At 57.7% G+C, this 18,622-nt stretch overlaps 1 protein-coding gene across 12 annotated transcripts in view; it reads left to right on the top strand.

Moving 5' to 3' along the window:
• The window catches only part of PAK4 (p21 (RAC1) activated kinase 4), a 53,758-nt gene extending 44,613 nt beyond the window's left edge, over window positions 1-9,145 (top strand). For 7 of the 12 annotated variants that reach the window (XM_031004347.2, XM_031004348.2, XM_031004350.2 and 4 more), the window contains 7 exons: window positions 2,647-3,105; window positions 3,307-3,750; window positions 4,692-4,825; window positions 5,073-5,199; window positions 6,333-6,458; window positions 7,418-7,552; window positions 8,167-9,145. In XM_031004347.2, the coding sequence (XP_030860207.2) occupies window positions 2,647-3,105; window positions 3,307-3,750; window positions 4,692-4,825; window positions 5,073-5,199; window positions 6,333-6,458; window positions 7,418-7,552; window positions 8,167-8,322 (1,581 nt within the window). In that variant the 3' untranslated portion in view covers window positions 8,323-9,145. The remainder of the gene's footprint in view (window positions 1-2,646; window positions 3,106-3,306; window positions 3,751-4,691; window positions 4,826-5,072; window positions 5,200-6,332; window positions 6,459-7,417; window positions 7,553-8,166) is intronic. The other 5 variants (XM_031004351.2, XM_031004352.3, XM_031004353.3 and 2 more) reach the window with 1 other exon arrangement.
• The last annotated feature ends 9,477 nt before the right edge of the window (window positions 9,146-18,622 follow it).

The raw sequence follows: 18,622 nt of genomic DNA on the forward strand, positions 1-18,622 counted from the left end.
GGAGGAATTCCAGCAGATGCTGGGGAAGCCGGGCTTTAGTGGAGAAAATCACTCCTGTGAAACGCTGGGGGCTTTTTGGTTTTGGGTTTTTTTTTTTCTTCCTGCCATCTAGAGCAAAATGGCAAGGTTGGGATTTGAACCAATGTCTGTTTCCAAGGCCCATGCTCTTAACCCCTCTGCTGCCTCCATGTGAAATCATAAGAGTCGTGGAGCCGGTGTCTGGGTGTGGCCTGGCATGAGGCTGGCCTGGCCTGAGCCCGTGCTGGGCCTCGGAAGCCAGCCTTGGAGCCTGGACTCTCTCCCATGGTCAGTGGGGACCGGGAGGGGCCGCAGGCCAAGGGGAACTCGGCCAGGTTTGCATCCAGCGGGTGGAGATGGGTGTGCCTGGGGACTCACCCTCCCGGTGCCCAGCCCAGCCTGGCAGGGAGAAGCCCCAAGGCCCACAAGTTGGCCATAGACACAAGTGCAGCCTCAATGTGGTAGCCCACTGAGGGGTCCGTGTGGTCCTTGCAGGGTGCTTTTGAATGCTTTGACTTCTTTGCCTCCACTGAGAAAGTGACAGACTTCACTTCCAAAGCCGTTTCTGGCATCTGGTGACAGACCAGCTGGAGGCGAGTGGCAGCTGCCTCCACAGGCGGGGCACTGGCTCTTCTGGGCCACAGGCCGCACCCGACCCGCCTCAGCTCCATGCCCTGCCTGGCTCTGTGGCCACTTGCATGTAGGCTTTGCCCCCACCAAGGTGTCTCCAAAAACCCAGCCCCTGCCTGGCTTGCCAGATGTGAGGCCTGCCTGTGACTGTCCCAGCAGGAGGCAGGGCACTTGAATTCACACATGGGGCCTTGTGGCCAGCACTGTCCTGGGGCCCCATGGGCACTTGTGTTTGCTGCCCTTGACCGGGCCTCAGATCTCCCAGGACCTTCTCGACTCCCTGTTGGTTTTTTTGTTTTGTTTTTTTTTTTCGAGACACATTCCTGCTCTGTCTCCCTGGCTGGTGTGCGGTGGCGCCACCTCGGCTCACTGCAACCTTCCCCTCCTGGGTTCAAGCGATTTTCCTGCCCCAGCCTGCCGCGTAGCTGGGATTACAGACGCCCACCACTATGCCCATCTAATTTTTGTATTTTTAGTAGAGACGGGTTTTCGCCATTTTGGCCAGGCTGGTCTCAAACTCCTGACCTCAGGTGATCCTCAGCCTCCCGAGGTGCTGGGATTATAGGCGTGAGCCACTGCTTCTTGCCTCAACGCCCTGTTCTAACAGCAAAGTCTGGCCTTGTGTCCACCTTGACTTCCTGGGGCCCCTGGGCAAGGCCCAGCTTCAGGCAGACAGCCACGGCCAGGAGAGACAGGGCAGCGGCAGACCACAGATTTTGTGGGATCAGTGTTTTCTACACGTTACAGGCAGGCCTCCGGCTGGGATGCCTGGCAGCCCCAGGCAGGGTCCGGGTTTCGTGGGATCAGTGTTTTCCACACATTAGAGGCAGGCCTCTGGCTGGAGGACATCTGGCAGCCCCGGGCAGGGTCCCTGTCAGCAGGGCCCACGTTCTCAGCTCACTGTGGCCTTTGCACAGACACCTCACTCACTACGTGGTTTAGCAAAAGTTCACTGAGCCCCTGCTGTGCGCCAGATGCTGGTCTAGGTGCTGAGATGGAGCAGGACCCGAAGCAGACAGGAAAAAACAATCCCTGCCCGGAGCATGCACTAGGCAGAGCCGGGAGCAGGCAGATGCCTGTGTGCTCTGTATCAGCTGCTGTTAGGTGCTCTAGGTAGAATGCAGGCAGGGCAGGGGCCGGGGAGGGCAGGGGCTGGCATTTTAGATGATGGGAGGCCAGCAGAAGCCTCACTGAGAAGCTGAGTTTTGAGCAAAGACCTGAAGGAGTGGAGGGAGGGAGCCGCGGGGACCCTGAGAGCTGATGTTCCAGGCAGAGGGAGCCGCCAGCGGAGAGGCCCTGGGCGCAGGGGGGCGGGGGTGGGGGAGACACCCGTGTGTCTGGAAATGGAGCAGGGGCAGAGGGGGCCTGCAGGACATGACTCAGACCACAGAGGGTGGGGACAGGGTGACTCGGGATGCACTGGATGCTCTGCCTGGTCCCCATCTGCATTTGTATTTGCCACCCGGCTCCTGGGACCCCCTTGCCCTCTACTTTGGGACCAGGCCTTTCTGACTCTCCCTGTCCCCCACTCCGTGTTCATGGGAGCAGAGAGTGTGGTTTTGGGGCTAAGGAACACTGGCGCCCACATGGGAGGAAGTGCCAGGCCAGGCCCTGGCCCCAGCACCCTGTCATTTGCAGCCCTCGGGGCTGATTATGGGGTGGGTCAACTTCTGCCCTTCCTCCCCCCAACCCCGCAGGGCAGGACTATTCCACCAGTGTGAGGAACAGGAGAAAAACAAGGGGGGCCTTTCCAGGGTCCCACCGAGCCCAGGGGGCAGCAGCCTGGCCATGGCAATCACTCCTCCGGCCCCTGCAGCTGTGTCACCAGGGAGGGGAGGGGCTGCACTGCCCATGCCATTGTCACTCCATGGCATCTCTTCATTGCGTCTCTGTCTTGTCTCTGTGTGTGTCATGCTGTCCTGTCCCTGCGTGTCGGATGCACGTCCTGTGTGCCCCACTCCTTGCTGGGCCCCCACCCACCATTGCCTGGGACCCCAGACCATCGTGCGGGGCAGCAAAGGTGCCAAAGATGGGGCCCTCACGCTGCTGCTGGACGAGTTTGAGAACATGTCGGTGACACGCTCCAACTCCCTGCGGAGAGACAGCCCGCCGCCGCCCGCCCGTGTCCGCCAGGAAAATGGGATGCCAGAGGAGCCGGCCACCACGGCCAGAGGGGGCCCAGGGAAGGCAGGCAGCCGAGGCCGGTTCGCCGGTCACAGCGAGGCGGGTGGCGGCAGTGGTGACAGGCGACGGGCGGGGCCAGAGAAGAGGCCCAAGTCTTCCAGGGAGGGCTCAGGGGGGCCCCAGGAGTCCTCCCGGGACAAACGCCCCCTCTCCGGGCCTGATGTCGGCACCCCCCAGCCTGCTGGTCTGGCCAGTGGGGCGAAACTGGCAGCTGGCCGGCCCTTTAACACCTACCCGAGGGCTGACACGGACCACCCGTCCCGGGGTGCCCAGGTAACCCATCCCCCGCCCCAGGGCCCCCACTGTCCCCTGCCCATTGCTCCTCTGTCCCCACCTTCCAGCCCCGCCCCACCACCATGCATCTCATCCTGACCACCCATGTGCCTGTCCCATCGCTGGGTCTCTCTCCTGCTTAGGGAGCAGAGCTGCTCCCTGGCACCCATCACTGACAGCTACCTCTCTCTTCTGTTTCAGGGGGAGCCTCATGACGTGGCCCCTAACGGGCCATCAGCGGGGGGCCTGGCCATCTCCCAGTCCTCCTCCTCCTCCTCCCGGCCTCCCACCCGAGCCCGAGTTGCCCCCAGCCCTGGAGTGCTGGGACCCCACGCCTCAGAGCCCCAGCTGGCCCCTCCAGCCCGCACCCCCGCTGCCCCTGCCGCCCCTGCCGTTCCTGGGCCCCCTGGCCCCCGCTCGCCACAGCGGGAGCCACAGCGAGTATCCCATGAGCAGTTCCGGGCTGCCCTGCAGCTGGTGGTGGACCCAGGCGACCCCCGCTCCTACCTGGACAACTTCATCAAGATTGGCGAGGGCTCCACGGGCATCGTGTGCATCGCCACCGTGCGCAGCTCGGGCAAGCTGGTGGCCGTCAAGAAGATGGACCTGCGCAAGCAGCAGAGGCGCGAGTTGCTCTTCAACGAGGTGCGGGCGCTGCTGCCCTGCCACCCTGCTGGTCCTCCCACCCCTCCCTCCTGCCCTCCTTCCCCTCCTCCCTCCCCGCCCACCCTGCGCTCCCTCCTCTCCCTGCACTCCTCCGTGCTGGGCCAGGCTCCCCTCCTCCCCTCACTCCTCTCCCTGCCCGGGCCGTCTCCTCCGCCCCAGCTGGGTCCCTGCCTCTGTCCTCACAGCACCCTCACCCACATCTCTGTCCCTGAGCCCCAGACCCAGGGTTCCTCGGGCCACTGACCCCCCACCCAGTGTCTTCCAGGCCCCTCGCACCCACTGAGGCCCGCCTGGGCTCCAGGGTACAGTGTTCTCCAGACCTGCCCCTCCTGGGTTCCCTGTGCCCCGCCCTGGCCTCCACTCCTGGGTGTCCCTCGGCACAGCCCACACAACCACCAAGAGTATGTTTCTGACGTTCAGGCCCACCCCGTCCCCGTCCCTCCTTAGAGACCCTGGCAGTGCCCCGTAGCACCCTGACGATAGGAAGCCCATGTCCCTTTGCTGGGTGTGTGAGGCCCCTCTTGACCCCGTTGCCCATCACAGCGCCGGGCTGCACCATGGAGCTCCTCGCCTGGGTTCCTCATCCTCCCCCACACACACGCCTCTTCTCTCATCCTTGCCCTTGTCCGGGTCTCAGCCCTGTGCTTGAACGCTCTCTTCCCACCTGCCCCCCAGCACTAGCCCAGGACTGACCTGAGATGGGCGTGTGCCCAGGGGGGCGCACCCCCAGAAGGGAGGCGTGGGCTTCAAGCTGGCTCTGAGGCCCACGTGGCTGTGGCAGTAGGGGAGGGCAGTCCAGGTGGCCCCAGTGAGCACAAGCTCAATGTGGAGCTGCAGGGGGAGCCAGGGGGTGGCGGTGGCTGGGTCTGGCACTGGCAGCCCTCCCGCCTCCCTCCACCACTGACCCAGCCCCTGCACAGGTGGTAATCATGAGGGACTACCAGCACGAGAATGTGGTGGAGATGTACAACAGCTACCTGGTGGGGGACGAGCTCTGGGTGGTCATGGAGTTCCTGGAAGGAGGCGCCCTCACCGACATCGTCACCCACACCAGGTATTTCTGGGGCCTCAGACCCCTCCTGTGACATGACCAAGTCCCCTCCAGACCACTAGGGGTGGGGCCACATCTCCAAACCAGCTGTGCTCCAGGCCCCCGGGATGGGGTCGTGTCTTCCATTCCTCCCACTCCAGAGTGGGGTCAAGTGGTCTCAGATTCCTCCCACCGCAAGGCAGGGCTGCGTCCCCCTCGGCACCCCGGGGTGCTGTCCACCTGGCTGCTCACCCCCAACCCCATCCCGCAGGATGAACGAGGAGCAGATCGCGGCCGTGTGCCTGGCAGTGCTGCAGGCCCTGTCGGTGCTCCACGCCCAGGGCGTCATCCACCGGGACATCAAGAGCGACTCGATCCTGCTGACCCATGATGGCAGGGTGAGGGGACGGGCGGCGGGGTACGGGGGCAGCAGAGTTCCGGCTGCAGGGCTTCCCTGCCTCTTCCCATCCCCTGTGAGGGTAGGTGAGCTCTGACCCCCAGGTCTGTGTGTTGAGGAGCTGGGAACTTCGTCCCTCCCTGGTGGAGCAGCCCAGAGTCAGGTTCCAGCTCAGTGGGGACTCTGTGTAGTGGGAGGGCACAGGCTGGCGGGGGCTCTGCCATCAGCACAGGACACTGGGCCCAGGGGCAGGGATCTGGGCAGACAGCGCAGCCCCCGCCACAGGCTTCTCCCTCCACTGAAAAGCTGCTCCCTGTCCAGCACCCAGGGTGGTCCGTGGACCCCAGTCCTGTCTTCCATACTTTGGACTGAGGTTCCGAATCTGAGGCTGTGACAATTATAACGTCGGGTGGACATGATTTTCTGTGAGAAAGGGCCCTTGACTTGAATGAAATGCTTGCAGAAGTGGATGACTCCATCCCCTCCCCCAAGGAAGATTAAGCCACACCATCAGTCCAGGCAGAGGCAGAGAGAGCTCTGTGTCACTGACAGTCTGTGAAAATCTCCAGATGTCTATAGATGTGTTTTGGGGGCGACATCTGTGGGCCACCTGAGATTGTCCACACACGGTTGTGGGGATGTTTGCTGGAGGCAGGAAGACCCATAGAAATCCTCAAAAATCGGAAAGGGACCCACAGTTCCTAAGAAGGTGTGAGGGGCCTGGTTGTCGCAAAGGCAGGCTGTGTCCCCTCACGGCCCTAGTGCAGGGCTACTTTCCGCTCCAGCCGAACTAAAGACTTGCTCCAGGGCAGCAGGGCCCCAGGGCACGGGGTTTGGGGCCACCCCTGTTCCCAGCTCCGGCCCTGCCTTTGCTATCTGTAGTACTCAGGCCAGTGTCCCCAAAAGCCCCAGAGGCTGTCAGGGAGGGAAATGGGGGGATCGTGGGGGACGTGACTTGCCCGAGGGCCCCCACCGGGAGGTGGTGGAGCTCCCCAGTGGTCTGGCTCTGGACCCCAGCTCTGACCTCTGGGCCGCACATCATGTCTGAAGCCAAGGAGTGATGCAGGCAGACGCCCCTGCTCGCCCTCCTGCTGTGCCAGCTCCTCTGACCCCACTGCGTCTGCCCTGTCCCAGGTCAAGCTGTCAGACTTTGGGTTCTGCGCCCAGGTGAGCAAGGAAGTGCCCCGGAGGAAGTCGCTGGTCGGCACGCCCTACTGGATGGCACCAGAGCTCATCTCCCGCCTTCCCTACGGGCCAGAGGTGAGCCCCGGGGTGGCTTGGTTGTCCTGCCGTGGACAGCGTACGCTGCCATTTTCCAGCTGCAGCGCTGGCGGGAGGTGGGGCCCAGTCTGGGGAGTCGTTGCCAGGAATGGTGCTCTGGACAAGGAGGTACTGCAGGCATGCATGTATTCATTCTTTTTTTTTTTTTTTGAGATGGAGTCTCACTCTGTTGCCCAGGCTGGAGTGCAGTGGTGCAATCTCAGCTCAGTGCAACCTCCACCTCCCGGGTTCAAGCGATTCTCCTGCCTCAGCCTCCCGAGAAGCTGGTTTTACAGGCACCCGCCACCATGCCGGGCTAATTTTTGTATTAGTAGAGATGGGGGTTTCACCATGTTGGCCAGGTTGGTCTTGAACTCCTGACCTCAGGTGATCTATCCGCCTTGGCCTCCTAAAGTGCTGGGATTACAGGTGTGAGCCACCGCGCCCAGCCTTGGCTCTGCTTTCTGAGCATTGTCTTCACAGGCCGGCTTTCCCCTTGTGGGAGCAGAGCTGGCCCCGGCAGCTCTGGGAAGTGTCTCCCACCTATGGGCTCCTCTCTTTCCGTGGGTGTTTTGGGTAAAGTCCCCAGGTTGGCTCTTATTGGCTCAGCCTGGGTCCTGTGCCTGTTTCTGAACCAATCACTGTGTCTCCACTGTGGTGATGAGGCCGCGTGGGTCCTGAACCCACCAGTGGATGCTACCTGGGCTGAGGGAGGGAGGACACCTGGGGGCAGTTGACAGAAAGAAGAGGGGTGGGTGCTGGGGGGGCAGCTCTCTTGAGGGGCTCCCTGGAGGACTAGTGCTCCGTGGACTGCTGGCTGGGTGCCCAAGAGGGAGTTCTGGGCCAAGGACTCCAGGAGCCAGAGGCAGAGACAGCGCTGGAGTGGTCCCTGCCTGCGGCCTCCCCAGGACCCACCATCCCCCAACAGCTCAGCCCTGCTGTCCCTTCTCCCGCCCCAGGTAGACATCTGGTCGCTGGGGATAATGGTGATTGAGATGGTGGACGGAGAGCCCCCCTACTTCAACGAGCCACCCCTCAAAGCCATGAAGATGATTCGGGACAACCTGCCACCCCGACTGAAGAACCTGCACAAGGTAGGCCCCTCCCTGGCTGGGAAACTGTGCGCCAGCTGGCGGGTGGCAGGGCACCAGGTAGAGCATGGGGTGTGGATGGGATGGGGACAGTGATGGCGCCTGGGATGGCGCTTACTGTGTGCTGGGCCCCCCACCCCCGGGCCTCATGTGTCTGTGCAGACCCCCTCTGTGGGGCCTGGGCAACAGAGGCAGCAGAGCCACAGGCCCCCTGCACCCTCACCGTTGCCCTGGGCCCCACCCAGCCCTAGAGAGATTTGCACATTTAGAAGTGGAGGACAGGGCCGGGACCTTCCTAGTGGAGGACTCGCCAGGAGGGAAAGGGGCACCTCTGGGCCCCAGTTGCTTTCAGCTTCTTGCTAAACCATGGAAATAGGGAGTACATGAGCCCCCAGGGTTTGTCGCTTCCTCTGGGGCCACACAGTAAGTGCCATCACAGGTGCCATCACTTTCCCTGTCCCGTCTACACCCCAAGCTCTAGACACCCATGACCTCTGCCTCCTGCCTTCCTGCACAGTACATGCCGCCAGCCGACTTGGCAGAGGCGGACACTGCGGCCCCACAGCAAATGAACAGTGGGGAGCCTCGCCCCCTGACCCTCCCCTCCTTCTCGACAGGTGTCGCCATCCCTGAAGGGCTTCCTGGACCGCCTGCTGGTGCGAGACCCTGCCCAGCGGGCCACGGCAGCCGAGCTGCTGAAGCACCCATTCCTGGCCAAGGCAGGGCCACCCGCCAGCATCGTGCCCCTCATGCGCCAGAACCGCACCAGATGAGGCCCAGCGCCCTTCCCCTCGACCAAAGAGCCCCCCGGGTCACCCCCGCCCCACCGAGGCCAGTAGGGGTCCAGGCCTCCCACTCCTCCCAGCCCGGGAGATGCTCCGCGTGGCACCGCCCTCCTTGCTGGCGGTAGATGGGACCCTACTACTGAACTCCAGTTTTGCTCTCGTGACTTTTAGAAAAACACAGGGACTCGTGGGAGCAAGCGAGGCTCCCAGGACCCCCACCCTCTGGGACAGGCCCTCCCCCATGTTCTTCTGTCTCCAGGAAGGACAGCGGCCCTCCCATCACTGGAAGTCTGCAGTGGGGGTCGCTGGGGGTGGAGAGAACACTAAGAGGTGAACATGTGTGAGTGTGTGCACGCGTGTGAGTGTGCATGTGCGTGTGTGCAAAGGCCCAGCCACCCCGTCCTCCAGCCTGCAAGGGGTGTCTGGCGCCTTGCCTGACACCCAGCCCCCTCTCCCCCTGAGCCATTGTGGGGGTCGATCATGAATGTCCGAAGAGTGGCCTTTTCCCGTAGCCCTGCGCCCCCTTTCTGTGGCTGGATGGGGAGACAGGTCAGGGCCCCCCACCCTCTCCAGCCCCTGCAGCAAATGACTACTGCACCTGGACAGCCTCCTCTTTTCTAGAAGTCTATTTATATTGTCATTTTATAACACTCTAGCCCCTGCCCTTATTGGGGGACAGATGGTCCCTGTCCTGCGGGGTGGCCCTGGCAGAACCACTGCCTGAAGAACCAGGTTCCTGCCCGGTCAGCGCAGCCCCAGCCCGCCCACCCCTGCCTCGAGTTAGTTTTACAATTAAAACATTGTCTTGTTTTGTGTGTGTGTACGATGTGTGGGGGGCAGGGGGCCCTGCCCGGCTGTCTTGGGTGGGAATTTGCAGGGAGAGGGTCTGGATCTGAGAGCAAACCACGATTCCAGCCAAGGCAGGGCAAGGGTGGGGTGGGGAGTGGGGAGTTCAGGTCATAGCAGCCAGTAAGCTCCCCCAGCCCGCCACTCCCCAGAATGGGGCAGGATTGTCCCCACCCCTGGAAGCAGCCAGTTTGCCACAGTCCATGTGCAGACTGATCCCAGTTTGCCAAATCTGCAATTTCCTGGGACCTTTTAAAGGCTGTCTTGAGCGCGTTTGGTGAGTAGGAGCTAACCCGAATGGCCTTAGTAAATTGAAGGCCATTTGGCAAATTGGTCAGTGGGCAGATGGGCTTTTGGGGATTGACTGAGGCTGACTGGCCTGGAGCTGCTGGGTTCAGAGAGACCCCCTGTGAAGTGTGTCCCTCCATGCAGGAGCCCAGAGCCGAGCCCACGCTGGGGTGAATCTGACTGGCATGGAAGTGGCCATGCCGCCATCGCTGCTGCTGCTGCATCCTGGCACTTTGCGCCTCAGGCCCTGTTGGGCTCCACTTTCTGCATCCTCCCCAGCCCCCAGGGAGGCAGTGGAGTGGGGAGAGAGCCAGGAGTGAGCCTCCGTCCCCAAAGCCAGCCAGGTGTCATCAGCACCAGAGACCTCAGCCTGGTCCTCTTGGGAAGTGAGTGGCCAGGGCAGAGATTCCAGGTTAGTCCACGCCTCCCACCCTTCACAGGTCCTGACCCCAAGAATCAGGGCACTGTGTGTGTGGCAGGGCCTATGCCAAGTGCAAACACAGCCTAGATGGATCATCACAGAGTGAAACCCAGCGGTGCAAGCAGCTGTGCTCTCTGCGATGTGTTGGAGGCTTAGGTGAGGTGGATGCCTTTCTGGAAAAAAAAAAAAAATGCCAACATTGGCAAAAGAAGAAATAGAAAACAAGACCAAAATAACTGTCTCCTCACTGCACACACACTCCAGAATAAATAAAAGGTTTCAGGCTTGAATGCACTTTCAAATGAGATTTTTTTTTTTTTTTTTTTTTGAGACGGAGTATCGCTCTGTCGCCCAGGCTGGAGTGCAGTGGCATGATCTTGGCTCACTGCAACTTCTGCCTCCTGGGTTCAAGCGATTCTCCTGCCTCAGCCTCCCAAGTAGCTGGGATTACAGGCGCCTGCCACCACACCCAGCTAATTTTTTGTATTTTTAGTAGAGACTGGATTTCGCCATCTTGGCCAGACTGGTCTTGAACTCCTGACCTCGTGATCCACCCACCTCAGCCTCCCAAAGTGCTGGGATTACAGGCATGAGCCACCATGCCTGGCCTCAAATGAGATTTACCAGACTTTGAAGGAGCAGGTAATTCCTTCTACCTTGCGAACAAGTTGTTCCAGAAAAGAGGATAGCAGCTCAGGAGGCCTCTGTGACCATGGTTCCAGACCCAGATAAGGACGGTAAAGAACAGAGCATCTCAGAAACACAAGGCTCACAGCCAGGGTGCCCGGCGACCCCACGGGCACTGAGAACAGCTAGCTCTAGGAGCTCCACTCTCCTGCTGAAGAAACCATGGGCTCAGAGACGGGGAGCTCCCTTGCCCAGCCACATCTGTGACCCCACGGTGACTCTGCTGGTTTTGGTGCCTTCAGTCACTCACTGCAGGTTTGTTTTGTTTTGTTTTGGGTTTTTTGTTTTTGTTTTTGTTTTTGTTTTAGAGACAAGATGTTACTATGTTGCCTAGGCTGGTTTCGAACTCCTGGCCTCAAGGGATCCTCCCTCCTTGGCCCCACAAAGTGCTGGGATTACAGGCGTGAGCCACCGTGCCCAGCCCACTCACTGCAGTTTGAAGGCATGGCTTTGGGTGGCGTGGGGTGAAAGCTGCCCGAGGCCCCGTTCCTCCCCATGTGGCTGCCTCCTGCCAGAGCCAGTCAGGAAAACAGACCCCAACTAGAGTTGTTTCAAATGGCAGGGATTTGGTACCGGTGGTTGGATCATGACAAAGCTTTGAGAAGGCTGGAGGAGCCACAGAGGGCCAAGTGCCCAGCGATCATTAGAGGAAGGAGGCTGCTGCCACCTGTGTGGCTAGAGGAACAGAGGGGCCAATGGCATTCCCCAAACCCCACTCTCGCCTCTGCCTGGCCAGAGCAGAATGGCTTCTTCCAGCTTCACACCCTGGACTCTCACCCAGGAGCCTCCTACTGGCAGACCCTTCCTGACCCCACCGGCCCGGGGCGTCTACAGATCCATGTTTCAGGCGTCCGCCTGGAGCGGAACAGGGGAGTGCTTAGGACAAGGGTAGTGCCAGAGGATCCACTCTGCCCACATTTAGTTGACCAGCTGAGGCACTCCACAGGAATGAATGACACTCGACAGGTGCCGGAGGTGAGGAGGGGCCCGGAGGGCCAGGAGGGGCACAGGGATGGATTCGTCCACCTGGGGGCTGGAGGTGTGTTTACAGAGCCCCAAAATAAACAATGCAACCAGGTCAGACCAGCGGTTCTCACAGTGTAGTTCCCAGACCAGCAGCGTCACTGGGAACTTAACTGGACACGCAAATAAATCCCTGTGTGCCACCCCAGCTGCATCAGACGCTGGTGGGGCCCAGTGATCTGTATTTAACACGCCCTCTGGGGGATGCCGGTGCCCACTCAACGTTTGGGAACCCCTGCGATCCACGACTGCCCTCCCGTGTAAAAGGCCCACCTCTGTGGGACTCAGCACCCTAGGGTCCTTCCGTCTTTTTCCTTCCTCCTGGGACACCTGCCTCTCCCATGTCATATTAGAGAATTCCTTATGCTCCCAAGTGGGCACGGGGAGAGGAAGGCACTCCTCTTTAAGGACTGACCCAGAGGTTTTGCCATTGCTTCACTGGCCAGAGCTTAGTCACGCAGCCTTATCCAGAGGCAAGGGAGGTTGGAAAATGTAGTGTTTGTGTGTGTCTAACACAAATTCTATTACCATGCAGTCAGGATTCTCCACTCTTGCTGTTTCATTAGATTTGCTGGGCTTCACCCTGGACTTTCTGATTTAGTGACAGAACAGAGAACCCAGAGGCAGACCCAGATGTGTACAAGGGCTTCATATACAATCAGGAGATTTAATAATCATGCTAGGGGCCGGGTGCAGTGGCTCACGCCTGTAATCCCCACACTTTGGGGAGCCGAGGCAGGCAGATCACTTGAGGTCAGGAGTTTGAGACCAGCCTGGGCAACAAAGTGAGACCCTGTCTCTACTAAAAATAACAAAAATTAGCCGGGCGTGGTGGTGGGCGCCTGTAATCCCAGCTCCTCAGGTGGCTGAGGCATGAGAATCACTTGAACCCAGGAGGCAGAGGTTTCAGTGAGCTGAGATCACATCACTGCACTCCAGCCTGGGTGACAAGAGTGAGATTCTGTCAAAAAAAAAAAAAAAAGGTGCGGCGACTTACACCTGCAATCCCAGCAGTTTGTGAGGCCGAGGTGGGCAGATCACCTGAGGTCAGGAGTTCAGGACCAGCCTGGCCACATGGTGAAACCCTGTCTCTAGTAAAAATACAAAAAAATTAGCCAGGCATGGTGGCAGGTGCCTGTAATCCCACCTATTTGGGAGGCTGAGGCAGGTGAATTGCTTGAACCCGGGAGTTGGAGGTTGCAGTGAGCTGAGATCACGCCACTGCACTCCAGCCTGGGCAACAAGAGCAAAACTCCATCTCAAAAAAAAAATAATTTTCATTTGTAACAGGTATCAGAATGGGGAAAAATATTTGCAGAGTCTAACACTGATAAGATATCTTCTTAACAAGAAAAAGAGACCAGCCGTAACAGGACAATGGGCAAAGGATATGAACAGGCAATTTAGAGAAGAAAGAACTCAAAGCCCAGTAACGGTGTTCACAGTTGCTCAAATTCGTTAGTCATCAGAGACATGCACGTTCAAACCGTGCGGTGGTGTTTTACACCATGAGTCTGATAAAAACAGATCCGGCTCAGTCAAGTGTTGCATATATGTGTCTCCCAATGATTCCAATAGTCACACCCGGGTGACTTCCCAAAGAAACTCTCTGGACCTGAGGAAGAGTCGATGAGGACGTTCACTGTAGCATTATTTGTGGGGTGGAGCTGGAGGCGGGGGCATGTCCACCCCGGGGGAGTGGGTGGCTAAACAGAAGGGGTGCACCCCCAAAATTCCTGTGCAGACAGCAGGTAAGAAAAACAATAAGATTCATAATACAAGGCTGGGTGTATAAATAGCAAATTATGGACATAAAACAATGGTCCTCATTTTGCAAGGTTAGGAGAGTCATTTGCATATTAGCATGGCTGCCACTGGGGAGGGAGAGGGGTGAGGGAAAGAATGAATGAACCGCAGATCTTGGGAGAAATGAAGGCCTTGAAGGCCACACTGAGGCTTGGTTCTCTAAGCAAAGGGGAACTCCCTTTTGTGTGGCTTGGGGGCCTGGTCACAGATGTTTAATATAAAAATAACCCAGGTGATCCTAACATACAGCCAGGACTGAGAATGGGAGAATGGGCTGGGCAAGGTGGCTCACACCTGTAATCCCAGCACTTTGGGAGGCCGAGGTGGGTGGATCACCTGAGTTTAGGAGTTCCAGACCAGCCTGGCCAACATGGTGAAACCCCGTCTCTACTAAAAATACAAAAATTAGCCGTGCATGGTGGCGGGCGCTTGTAATCCCAGCTACTCGGGAGGCTGAGGCAGGAGAACCGCTTGAACCTGGGAGGTGGAGGTTGCAGTGAGCCAAGGTCGTGCCATTGCACACCAGCCTGGGCAACGAGCGAAACTCCATCTCAAAAACAAAAAACATTGATCAAAGTCTGGCTGTGTTCAGGGGCTTTGCTAAGCTCCTAGTTTTGCCCCATTTAACTCCTGTAGTGGTTACCACCTCCCAAGGAAAAGGTTCCCCCCACCGAAAAAAATAGATTCCCCCCACCCACAAAAAAAGATAGGTCCATGGAAAATCTGTGAGTGTGGCCTTATTTGGAAAAAGGGTCTTTGCAGATGTGTCCTGAGTTAAGGATCTGGAAATGAGGTCACCCTGGTGTATCCGGGTGGGCTCTAATCTACTGAAAAGTGTCCTTTAGAGAAATGCAGAGGAGATTTGGGGCACACGGAGAAGCAGCCATGAGTCGGGAAAAGCCAGGGGCCTTCCAGGAGAAGCCAGAAGGGGCCAGGAAGCAATCTGTCCTGAAGGCTTCAGAGGGAGGAGAGCCCTGTCCACACCTGCACTTCAGACTTCGGCTTCCAGAACTGAGAGAATACGGCCAGGCATGGAGGCTCACGCCTGTAATCCCAGCACTTTGGGAGGCCGAGGCAGGTGAATCACTTGAGGCCAGGAGTTCGAAACCAGCCTGGCCAACATGGCGAAAACCTGTCTCTACTAAAAACACAAAAATTAGCCGGGTGTGGTAGTGGGCACCTGTAATCCCAGCTACTCAGGAGGCGGAGGCAGGAGAATCGCTTGAACCTGGGAGGCAGAGATTGCAGTGAGCTGAGATCGCACCACTGCACTCCAGCCTGGGCAACAGAGCGAGACTCGTTCTCAAAAAACAACAACAACAACAACAACAAAAAACCAGAACTGAGAGAATACGTGGCTGCTGTTTCAAGCCACCACGCTGGGAATTTGTGATCGCAGCCCAGGAAACATGACCCTCGTAGCCGCCTTCTGCGGAACTACTGTACCTTCCTTGGCCTGTTTCACAGATGAGAGACAGGAACAAAGATGTCAACCTGAGGTCACAGAGCCAGGAAGTGATAGAGGCAGGATTCGAATCCTGGCATCGGGCCTGGGAGTTCCTGCACATCCTCACCATGCAGCACTGAGAAGTGGGTCAGGGCTCACTTCACTACCCCACTTGTGGGACCACAGTTACCAACAGAAAAGTACCTGTGTCTTCCCAGGTGGCTGGTCACGGAAGGAGGGCAGGCCCCAAGCCGCAGACTCCAAAAGGGAGGCTGTTGCCCTAGGGTGATCCAAGGAGACTTGGGGTGGAGAGGTGTTGGCTGGGGGATGAGATGGGGCAGCAAGCAGGGTCCTGGACTGCCCTTGGGGGACACGGGGGCAGCTCAGAGCCACGCTTGGGGACTGCTGGATTATACGAAGGTGAACTCTCTGTTCCCTCCTCTCCCTGCATCTTTTTTCTTTTCTTTTTTTTTTTTTTGAGATGGAGTCTTGCTCTGTCGCCCAGGCTGAAGTGCAGTGGCGAGACCTTGGCTCACTGCAACCTCTGCCTCCTGGGTTCAAGCAATTCTCCTGCCTCAGCCACCTGAGTAGCTGGGATTACAGGCACAAGCCACCACGCCTGGCTAATTTTTGTATTTTTAGTACAGACGAGGTTTCACCATGTTGGCCAGGCTGGTTTCGAACTCCTGACCTCAAGTTATCTGCCCGCCTCAACCTCCAAAGTGGTGGGATTACAGGCATGAGCCACCGCACCCAGCCTCTTCCTACGTCTTTATCTCTGCCTTTCTTTGTCTCTTTCTTTCATTCTCCTGCTTAGTCTTTTTCATTATTTGAACAGATGGCCCAAGCCCATGGTACAAAACGTAAAAGATCCCAAAGGGAATAAACGGGAAAATCAGCCTCCCTCCCACCTTACCTCCTTCCCCGTCCCCAGCCTCTCAGTTCTGCTCCCCAGAGGCAGCCACTGATACAAGTTTCTTGTGCTTCCTTCCAGAAATGTCTGCATGTACCAGGAAATACTTACATGCATATACAGACATCTATTTTCCTTCATACAGATAGCATAATGGGCCAGGCACGGTGGCTCACGCCTATAATCCCAGCACTTTGGGAGGCTGAGGCGGGTGGATCACCTGGAGTCAGGAGTTCGAGACCAGCCTGACCAACATGGTAAAACCCCGTCTCTACTAAAAGTACAAAAATTAGCTGGGCATGGTGGCTTGCGCCTGTAATCCCAGCTACTTGGGAGGCTGAGGCAGGAGAATCACTTGAACCCGGGAGGCAGAAGTTGCAGTGAGCCGAGATTGTGCCATTGCACTCCAGCCTGGGCGACAGAGAGAGAGTCTGTCTCAAAACATAAAAATAAAAAAAAAATATTGAATGTTAGCATAACGGGCACATGCCTCTGCCCCTTACTTTTTCCTACTTAACAATGTGTCTTGGTGGTTGTTCCCTGCTGGTACATAAAAAGCAATTTTGATCCTGTTAGTGGCTGTGTAATATTCCATTGAACAGGGGAACCATGAATGATAGGAACAGCCACTGTCACTGGACATTTAGGGGGCTTGGAGTTGTTTGGTGTTTTTTATTTTATTTTGAGACAAGGTCTCACTCGCTCTGTCGCCCAGGCTGGAATGCAGTGGCACAATCTCAGCTCACTGCAACCTCTGCCTCCTGGGCTCAAATGATTCTCCCGCCTCAGCCTCTCAAGTAGCTAGGATTACAGGTATGCGCCACCATGCCTGGCTATTTATTTTATTTTATTTTATTTTTTATTTATTCATTTTTTTGAGATGGAGTCTCGCTCTGTCGCCCAGGCTGGAGTGCAGTGGCGTGATCTCGGCTCACTGCAAGCTCTGCCTCCCGGGTTCACGCCATTCTCCTGCCTCAGCCTCCCAAGTAGCTGGGGCTACAGGTGCCTGCCACCATGCCCAGCTAATTTTTTGTATTTTTAGTAGAGACTGGGTTTCACCGTGTTAGCCAGGATGGTCTCGATCTCCTGATCTCGTGATCCACCCGCCTTGGCCTCCCAAAGTCCTGGGATTACAGGCATGAGCCACCGTGCCCGGCCAATTTTTTTATTTTTTGTAGAGATGGGGTTTCACCATGTTGCCCAGCTGGAACTCTTGAGCTCAAGCGATCCTCCCGTCTTGGCCTCCCAAAGTGTTGGGATTACAGGGGCCCTCTCTTCCTGTTTTCTGGCTCTTTGTGTATCTTTTTGCTCTCTCTGCCTCTCCCTGTCCACTCTTCCCTCCTTCTATCCAACCTCAGTCCTGCCTCTCTGTCGCCGCCTGCAGGGTGAAGCAGGCTCACTGCCCCTCCAACCTCACAAACCTCTGTGGTTTGTATCTGGGGCAGGCAGCACCCACCCCAGCCAACCTTTCTCCTACCCCCGCCCCCTCCCGACCTGGCTGCACTTTCCCACCCTCCACAGCCCTGATAGCCCAGGATCTGCTCCCCCAGCCCCAGGTGCCCACCCTCCAGGACCCCTGCCCTTCCCCCTCTACCAGCAGGCTTGGGCCCCAGGATGCGCTGACTCCTGGGGGTGACGGGTTTTGCAGCAGGTCCAGTGGGAGCTAGGCTTGGGCAGGTTGGAAGCGGTGCCTCGGCTGGGTCAGAGCCTCTTCCTCCTGCCGCCCAGCCGGGCCTTCCTGCCCTTCCTGCCCAGCAAGCAGAGCAACGTCAGGTCAGCCCTGGGCTGGGGACAGACAATAAACAGACCTGCCCAAGGCCCTGCCCTGGTGAGGATGACATTCAGGCAGGGTGAGAGACTGTGATCCAGTGACAGCCACATGCACAGATGTATTTACAAAGCATGCTGAATGCAAGAAAGGACGAATGGGGTGTGATAGAGAATAGCAGGGAAGGGGAATTTACCTGGCTTGGGGATGGCCCAGCTCTCTTTCTTTGTACCAGTAGAGAACAATCACCAAACCATCTTGTTAGGCAGAAAAAAGCAAGAAGGGTGTGTGCCGTATGACAAGGTGACTTGTTTTGTTTTGTTTTGTTGAGACAGTCTCTGTCACCCAGGCTGGAGTGCAGCGGCACGATCTTGGCTCACTGCAGCCTCGACTTCCCAGGCTCAAGTGATCCTCCCACCTCAGCCTCCCAAGTAGGTGGAACCAGAGGCACTTCCCACCATGCCTGTTTTTTTGTTTGTTTGTTTTTTTTTTTTTTGGTAGAGACAGGGGTCTCGCTATGTTGCCCAGGCTTGTCTCAAACTCCTGAGCTCAAGCCATCCTCCCACCTCAGCCTCCAAAGTGCTATAATTACAGGCACTGCACCAGGCCAGTTTTTTTGTTTTGTTTTGTTTTGTTGAGACGGAGTCTCGCTCTGTCACCCAGGCTGGAGTGCAGTGGCACTATCTCAGCTCACTGCAACCTCTGCCTCCCAGGCTCAAGCGATTCTCCTGCCTCAGCCTCCTGAGTAGCTGGGATTACGGGCACGCACCACCATGCCTCGCTAGTTGTTGTATTTTTGGTAGAAATGGGGTTTCGCCATGTTGGCCAAGCTGGTCTTGAACTCCTGACCTCAAGTGATCCGCCTGCCTCAGCCTCCCAAAGTGCCTGGATTACAGGTGTGAGCCACCATGCCCGGCCATTGGCCGGCTTTTATTATTTCATCTAGTTCCCTGGTTGTCGACAAGGTGATGCTTCCCAGATTTTCATCTCAGCCCCAACCCCTCTGTCAGACTCCAGCTGGTACATCCACTTGCCCCTGGCATCACCCCTGCGGATACCTCGTACTTCACATATATGCATGGAGTACTT

The sequence above is a fragment of the Gorilla gorilla genome, chromosome 20, assembly GCF_029281585.2.
Source record: "Gorilla gorilla gorilla isolate KB3781 chromosome 20, NHGRI_mGorGor1-v2.1_pri, whole genome shotgun sequence".
Classification (NCBI taxonomy): Eukaryota; Metazoa; Chordata; class Mammalia; order Primates; family Hominidae; genus Gorilla; species Gorilla gorilla.